This window comes from Tetrao urogallus (genome assembly GCF_951394365.1).
Source record: "Tetrao urogallus genome assembly, chromosome: 3".
In the NCBI taxonomy this organism is placed as follows: Eukaryota; Metazoa; Chordata; class Aves; order Galliformes; family Phasianidae; genus Tetrao; species Tetrao urogallus.
Genome location: NC_136815.1, coordinates 62,108,103 through 62,116,916, shown reverse-complemented (window position 1 = coordinate 62,116,916; position 8,814 = coordinate 62,108,103). Strand labels below are relative to the sequence as shown.

At 41.5% G+C, this 8,814-nt stretch overlaps 1 protein-coding gene across 1 annotated transcript; it reads left to right on the top strand.

The window, feature by feature from the left end:
• Positions 1–301: 301 nt before the first annotated feature.
• On the top strand, positions 302–2,352 carry CCDC127 (coiled-coil domain containing 127; the record flags this gene model as incomplete). Its single annotated transcript, XM_079533705.1, has 2 exons — positions 302–425; positions 1,679–2,352. The coding sequence occupies exons 1-2, from the start codon at positions 305–307 to the stop codon at positions 2,350–2,352; spliced, it is 795 nt and encodes a 264-aa protein (XP_079389831.1). The 5' UTR covers positions 302–304.
• Positions 2,353–8,814: the final 6,462 nt, after the last annotated feature.

The following is an 8,814-nucleotide window of genomic DNA, read 5'->3' as shown; positions in this document are numbered from 1 at the left end:
CCCGCCGGCAGCGCGGAGGCCTCAGGGGTGCTGGCGGCGTGCGCTGTTCCCGCAGCCGGCCGGGGCAGGGCCAGGCGGGGACAGAGGTGGCCGGTGAGGCCTGAGGGGCCGGCAGCGCCGTTCCCCGTGTGTGGGACGGCGTGCGTGAGGGTTTCGTTCCTCTGGAAGCGGTCTGGTGTGACTCAGGGTGTGGGGCGGAAATAGCTGGCCGCGAATCACCGCTGGCGGTGGCCGTGGGAGCTGGCGGTGTCCCTGGGCGTAGCGCTAACGTCGTGTTTCTCTCCTGTTCGCCCAGGGCGTCTTCATGAATAACTTAAATGATCCTCCCAACTGGAACATCCTGCCGCATCACAGAGAGCCCAGGGATGAAGGCAGCAGGTGGAATTATGCCTTGCTGGTCCCCATGCTGGGTTTGGCTGCCTTCCGTAAGTAGCACAAATCCGCCCTACTGGGGCGTTGTTGCGTTTGGGCGTCTGACCGCAGTGAAAGCTTTGAACGGGAGCAAATCTCAGCAACAAAGCAGTGCCCCAGCTGGGGACTTCTGCTCTGTCCCCGGAACCTGCCCGTGTTTGGGAATGTCACTGCAACAGCGCTTATAACATTGGGGCAGTGGCCGTTTTTGACACATGGAGTTCAATCACTTTTAATAAACTTCAGAAAGATCTCTCATAACTAGTATGTTAGAGAGCCCCAGCGTAACAACCCCAGAGAGGTCGTCATGTATATCTGCTTACTGGACCTGAAAATTTCTCAGTGCAGTTTATGCATGAAAAACTTCCATCCTGTTTACCAATAATTCATTTTTCCTTCATAAGTAAGTATATGTACTTGGAAAAAAAAAAAGTCTAATGGGTATGTTCAAACAAAACATGATCCTTGAAAGAGACCTCCTGTGAAATGTGGACCTGCAGAAATACATTTTGTGGGATGTGTGAACAGAAGTGAACATCATGGAACCATATAATAAATAAATAAATAGTGAGGGACCTCAGAGATCAGTTAGTTCTAACCCCCCTGACACAGGCAGAGTTGACAACCACTGAATTGTGCACTAGATCAGGTTGCCCAGGGTCCCATCCAACCTGGCCTTGAACTCCTGCAGGGATGGGACATCCACAGCTACCTGGGGCAGCCTGTTCCTTACTTCACCACCCTCTCTGTAAAAAATACCCCCTTGACATCTAATCTGAATCTCCCCTCTTTTAGTTTTAAACCCATTCCCTCCTGTCCTATCAGTATCTACCCATGCAAAAACTTGACTGCCCTTATGCTTGTAAACTCCATTTACATATTGGAAGACTACTGTCACATTTCTCTTGAGCCTTCATCAAGCTGAACAAGCCCAGCTCCCTCAGCCTGTCTTCATAGTAGAGGTGCTCCAGCCCTCTGATCATTTATGTGGCCTCTTCTGGACCTGCTCCAGTAGCTTTACATCTTTCCTGAGCTGGGAGCCCCAGATTTGGAAGCAGTATTACAGGTGGGCCCTCACAAGGGCAAAGCAGAGAGGAACAATCACTTCCATCACCCTGCTGGCCACTCCTCAGTGTTGCCAAATGGAGTGGGAGGGGGGAGGAAGGAATGTTTTCACCATTGAAACCTAAAGAGGTTTCTTTAGGGGCAAAATTAATTATCCATACCCATCAGTGCTGATCATTGTAGTCTCATTTATGTGTTTTAGGCTGGATCTGGACCAGAGAATGTCAGAAAGAAATAGAAAGAGAAAAAAGAGAATATTATAAAAAGCAGTCGTCTTTACAAAAAGACCTGGAAGCCAAATACCGGGATATAATCACAGAAAATCGTCGTGCAGTTGCACATTTGGAGCTTGAGCTTGAAAAGGAACGCAATAGGACCCTGAGTTACCGTGAAGCCCTCGTGTCCCAGAGTCGCAAACTAGTGGAAGAAAGAAGGATCCTAGAGCAGGAGCAAGAGAAGTTAGAGAGAGAAAAAGAAGTTCTTTTGCACTCGGGAGCAGCAGGAACCTTGTACCAAAGCTGTCTGGCAAAGGAAGAGGAGTGGCAGAAGAGAGCCAACACTTTACTAAAAGAATTTGAAGATGGGCTTAAAGAAAGACAGGAAATCTACTGCAGTTTTGTAGTCCCTAAAAGCCAGAGACTAGAAATAGAGAAAAATCTGCTAGTTAAAGCAGCAACTGATCCGGTTGCTATGGCTTTACATATGGAAAGTGGCTTAAAAGATATTTTCAAACATGATAACTATTGTGGCAATCTGATGAACAAAAGCAGAAGTCAGAACGGAAGGCTGATGTGGCTGTATTTGAGATACTGGGAACTAGCTATTGAATTACAGAAGTTCAAAAGGGTAGAAAATGTAATGTTAGGAAAACGTTAGGGGAAATAATGGTGATTTATACAATCTACTATGAAGATGAGGGACAACCACAGCTGTAGTCTGAAGCTGATAAGTTCTCTTTCTGCATTTCAGTTTCTGCTCTTCGTTGCATTTGTATCTGCATGGGACTTGCAGTGTTGTTTAACAACAGATGCTCCAGTGAGCTGTGCATGCTCTAAAACTGTGTTTGTGTATCTCTGTATTACACTGCAGTCTGCAGTACAAGCTTCAGTAGGTCTCAGAAGCGGCAAAAGAATTTGATTTAGAGTAATTTACCCAGGTCATAGTCCATCAACAAAGAAGTGGAATTTTTCTTCCTTAAGTAGATGATAATGTCATGCTCCTTATTCCTGATGTTCTGCACAGTGTCTCAACACTATCTTTCACTTTTCAGCAGACATTGGAAGAAGCCATAATTGAGTAAGGTGCCTGTCACATAATGTGTGTGCATATATACATACATTTATAAAAATATGTATGTATGTTTGTGTACATGTATATAAGAAAGGAATAGTATAATTATGTTTCATATTAACCAGTCTTGCATTGTCTTCCAGACTTAAAACACAAACAGGACTTCATGAACATCCAAAAGATGGTAATTAGAATAACATGTAAAGAAATGATTAAAGTCACATTGGAGTTGGGGAGACATGCTTGAACATTAAATAGTATGTAGACTTGCAGTTATATTCTGACCGTACGTTATTCACGTTAAGAATACTTATGTTTTTTCTTTTCCTCAAAGTTTTAATTGTAACCCAATAGTGTGTCTCCATTATAGACATTGCTCTGCTGCTGCCTCTGCATCCCAGTGCACTTGGTACATTTTTAGCTTTCAGGAACCATGATAGTCATTGCACCTGGCTGTACTTCTTGTACAAGTGTTCCCAGTTAGGATTCTAAATGCAGCTGAGCACTGGTAGCCACCCTTTCCCTTCCTGACTGTCTCTGTGCTCCCAGACCTGAAGTGCACTGTTCCACAGCTCTTAAATTTTGAGCTTACAGGTAACCCTTCATGTCCACATGGCTGTGAAAGCCTACAGACGTACAAACTTTGTAAAGATTTAAAAAGAAGGCATTCTACTTTTATTATCACAATACACAGATCTAGATTAAAAAATAAAACATTACATTTCCATGCTTGAAATCCCTTAAAGCTTTGTTTTTTAGCCAATGGAGAAAACAGGAACCACTTTCATTTTCAAAAGTGCCAGGTATGTAGTAGTGTACCTCTTTTTCTTTCTCCTTTCTAATCCAGCCTGAGAGCCCAAATAGGAAGTGTTGACCTTTTTGTTTATAATGCCGATCTTCTTTGTTACTTGCCTTCAATTAGCGTTGTTAAGTTGTTGGTTCTTTAGCATTTCTTTATTAACTGCCAAACGTTTGCTCTAGGCAGTTAGCTGTCACATAGCCCAAAACCAATCCAGCTTAGTGAATGCCCATCCAAGTTTAACAGAGACCTCCAGCAGGTGCAGTTTTCTCTTACTACTGCCTCTCGGTTGCATTTTAGTCAGGAACAAATGACAGAAGATAAATCTTCTAAAGTAATGTATACAACCTAATTCAGTTTCTCAGCAAAAATAACATGGAACAAAATTCTTAAACATGTTTGTTTCTCAAGTACTCTATTTTCCATCTGTCTTTTTGCTCACCGTTGTGGTGTTACTCATTTTGTTGTACTAATTTGTTAGCTTCTTATGGGCTGTTCTTTTTTATATTATTTTTAAATAAAGTTTAAATGATTAATCACGGGGAAAAAAAGACATACAATCACAGTCACTAGAAAGGCCAGAGGTTATCTGGATGCCAAGCTTATGCAGGTTGCACCATGAAAATGTGAGTTAGTACTTTTGTGTAGCTGTTGTAGCTGACCATATGTGAATGCCCTAAGTGCCCAGTAGAACAGATCTGATTAAACAACTTATCTTGTGTATAATTCCTTCAGGATGTGTAAAGTGTGACCACACAACAGTCATGTTTCATGTGTACATCCAAGCAGTGACAGCAACACAGCTAGCAAACAGTAGACAGTGAATTGATGCCAATACATTCAAGCCTCATATCTTAACTTTGTACATCTTCACTAGTTTTAAATATTAAAAGTTGAGATGCTATGCTTTTTCAGTTTTTTTCATAGTTCATGTCCTTGACATCAACTCAAAAAATGAAATCGAGAGGGTAAAATCCTTTTTTTCAGTGTAAATGAATGAGTGGAAACTCCATGTTTGATCTTCAACCATGTGATGTTGGATATTCACTCTCACTTCTTTGGAAGTCATCAACTATTTCTACAACTAAGTGGGGAACTGCTGTTCGTGGATACTTTACAGATCAGTGTATTAAGATCAAGGAGTTTATTTCAGGAACATTTTTCCATGTGTGTAACCAGTTTAGAAGCATCAGTCCTCATGTTTCTTAGTTCGTTGTGGTTTTTTTTTTTTGTTTTTGAAACATTCCCCTGTTGTAAACTGTTATTTTGAGAGATCTGTTGTGAACTGTCACTCAGCAACTATTGTTCTGGATTAGCTATTTGTTTGAAAATGCCCATATACATCTATGTAGAATGAAAGAAGAATTTGTTTTCAAATATTTAATGAAGGGTGTTGTTTTTTATTTTTATTTTATGAAAATACCATTCATGTTAAACAAGCAAACAAGGATAAACAAATAAAAGAAATCCTTACACCTTTCTTCACTGTTTTATTACTTGGGTGAGGTAGGTGGGAAGAGAGGATTTTGTTATTTTATGTCAACTTTCTAACACTACACAATCTTAAGGTTGTGTAAATGCAGAAAGCTTTCTGCAGGTGTGCAGAAAGCATTTTTTTCTAAAGGAAAAGCATCATTAAATACACAAGAGCACCAATATTAACTGAAGTGATTACAGATGACCACCACACTGTGTGAAAATGAACAGATGCTGTCTAGATGTTTAGATATATTTCTTAACCACCTGGTGTGAAGGATCTAGTGCACTACTAGAGATTTCCTTGAGCAGTTCACGGGGGAAGATCAAGGAATTGAGCAAACCATGCATCATTCTAAATTGTCAACAGAAACTGTTCCAGCCTATGAAAGACATAGGACTGCCTTTTGTTCACAGTTGTGCTTAATATGCAAGATGTAATGCCTATGTAGTTTAAGATAACATAACTGATGTGCAGGCACTGTAGCATGACATAGATCCACATGCCAATTGGATTGCAAGTATTCACCAGAACAGGTCTGGGGAGTCTTAGTCCATCTAGCTGAAGACATCACTGCAGGGATGTTTGCAACATCAGTATCCACACAGCAAGCCTGGTCTAGAAATCAATTTCCCCCATGAGCATTACTTTGCAAAGAAAAGCATTACTTATAAGTACCCCAGAAGTGCTAGCTACTGTAATGGATAGTAATGGGAGCTGTCAATCACCTGAAAGTAAATGCTGCCTCTGAAAACTGAACCTGAGGAAGAGACTGAGGAGTGCAGAGAGACCATGAGATGCACTGTGGTTGCAACTCATTGTCACACACCCTGAACAGCTCGTGCTCTGGGCTGATTCCACCAGAGCTGGCCAACAGCTGCAAAACCTCTCCTTTTCCCCATCTTACAAGCACTCCTGCAGGTTTGTCTTTCCTAGACGCCTGACTTCTGAACAGGATTTACACAGCACAAACAAAATCCTCAGCTAAAGCAGTTGGTGCTTCATGTTACTAAGTGCTGACCCCCTCACGTGGCTAATCACACTTCTTGTCAGCAGCCTGAGCTGCAGCCTCCTGTTTTTATAAACTCTCACTTTGTGGGCAGATCTTTCTGCTCCAGGTGCACTTGGAGCATGATAATAAGAAAGATAAGAAGCAATGTGGTTTTTGTTGACCAAGACAAAATGAATTTTTCTACACCAAACGAGGTTTTAATCACAGACCTTTGTGTAAAGATGCCGTGCAGGGCTGCAGTTCAGCAGCATCCTAGTATCTCATTGCATACCACAGCACCGGCACCACTAAAGTTTCCTGAATGGACTGCCTGGGGAAATCATCATTAACATAATTAACGCAATTAACATAACACCCTACCTCTGTTATGTTCCCAACAGCCTGAAACGCAGTTTCAGTGAGCAATCTGTTGTTTCTCCTCTGTAGTTATACAAAATTACTTCTCTTCCATCCAGAAAAGTTTACAAATGCATTAGAAGAGATTTAGTCTCCAAAACATATTGAATTTCTCCAAAACCTTCAAGGTATCCTTGCGTGAACTTCTGTAGTACTGATGATGGCAGTGTGTGTGAGCACACACACAGGAATTCAGCCCTGACAGCTGAGGAGCTGTGCCTTTTGTCTGCTTACCACCTAGAGTTGGAGAACAGCAGAGCATAAAACTTAGACCAAGTTAAAGATCTACAGAATATCTCTTGGTGTGGCAAACTCTATAACTACCTGCTGTTGAATATTACCCCTAAAACTAAGCGACTGAAACATTTTGCCTGTGTATCTTGTGTTCCGATGGGATTGTTACAGTCCCTTATGCTCAGGATTTTGAGTACCCTCAACTTGGGGATCAGTGCTCCTTCTATATACATCTGGTGAAGGATTTTGCCCACTGTTAGCTCACAAAAGTATTCCTTATTTTCTCTGAATATTTTTTTACAGAAGGTCCAGACTTTGCCAGGGACAGACTGTCAGAGAGAGCATTTTGTTTAACTTCCAAATGTTCTTCATCACTTGTATCTTCCCCATCTCACTCTTTCAAATAAGAATCCTATGCCCTAGGCATCCTGCAGTACAGTTACCTCTCTCTTTATATTTCTGTCTTTTCCTGTTTGAGGCTCACCACACAACCTCTGCTTTGCACAATCTTCCACTTCATTACCCTCAATATCTGAGTCAGGTTTTATTTTTGCCCCAGGTGATGGCAGCAGAAAGAGAAGGAGGAGCAGATGCTAAGCCACCATGCCTTGGCTCTCATTTTGGTTGCTTGCCACCACAGGAATATCTAGATGTGGAAAGAAGCGCTTCATAAATGATGTTTCTCTATCTTGCAGGTTTCTGTACAGGAGGAGTAAGTATTGCATTGTTTTGAAGGGAAGATGGTGAACATGCACAAGCACGTTCAAAAGATGTGAGACACTATCAGTAGGGTCTTGGGAGAAATTTTACTGCTGGCAGTCTCTTTCCTAAGAACTGCCAAGGATGCCTTCTAGAAACTTCCCATCTGTTCATGAATTGGGGCACTTTGAAAGAGAGAAGGAAAACATATTGCTAACAGTGGATACCTACAGGATATTTTCCAGAGCTCTGGAGCTCCAGAGCTAATACCATGATTTACCACTGGAAGAACAGAAGAAGAACAGAAGTAAGTATTAAGTGAGGAATTGTAAAATCAAGGAATATTAGGATGTTATAATCACAAAACAAACAAGAGAGTGAGGCAAAGTAGACTATGATAATAAGAGAATAAATAGAAAGCTTACCCCTATCCTGAGCTCACTCACAAAACACCAACAGAAGCAATCTCCAGAAGAGACCCCTCCCCCCTGGTAGCCAGCTCTTAAATAGGTCTAGGAGCACAGGTGAATTGCCTTCACCTGTGCTCCTGTGGCTGACTCATGGCTTGCCTCAGGTGATCAATCAGAGGTTCAGGCCGTGACTCAGCAGTTCCCATACAGGAATCTACCATATTCTTGATTGTCTCTAAAATACAATCTTCACAGTAATGCAACTTCAGTCTGTAACATGTAACCCATCAGCAGTCTATGACTCTTCACCTCTTCACAGGCATGCACAGATCTGCATATTCTTTCCATGACACATATAGATTGATGTGACCAACAGTTAAATGACCAAAACTACACAAAAAGTAATGTGTATATGTACATGTTGCTTTGGGAAGTACAAGCTGACTGAAAAGAGTTTAATTAATACTGGTGGATAATGCTATAGAATCATGAAGTGATTTCGGGTTGGAGATCAGGAAGAATTTCTTCTAGGAAAAGTGGTCAGGCCCTGGGACAGGCTGCCCAGCAAGGTGGTGGAGTCACCTTTCCTGGAGGTGCTTAAGGAAAGGGTGGACGTAGCACGGATGGACATGGTTAATGGGTAATATTGCTGGTAGGTGGATGGTTGGACAAGATGGTCTTAGAGGTCTTTTCCAACCTTAATGATTCCAGGATTTTATGATTCATACCAGTATTTGCTACAGTAATAAGAAAGGTCAGAAAATGAAATGCATTCTGATAGTATTGAATGTTGTAAAGCAAAATTAGAGAGCAAACTTGGTGTTTATGATTTTTAGCTGCAATGCTCTGTAATCATCACTCTCAAAATATTTGAAGAGTTACAGACATCCTGTATCATATCAAGGACAACAGAATCACAAAGAAATGAACATTCTGTATTTCATTCCTGAAACTATGTCTGAATGCAAACCTCTTACACTGCCCTCTGTTTCTCTCAGTGGCTTTGAAGTAAAGGAATATT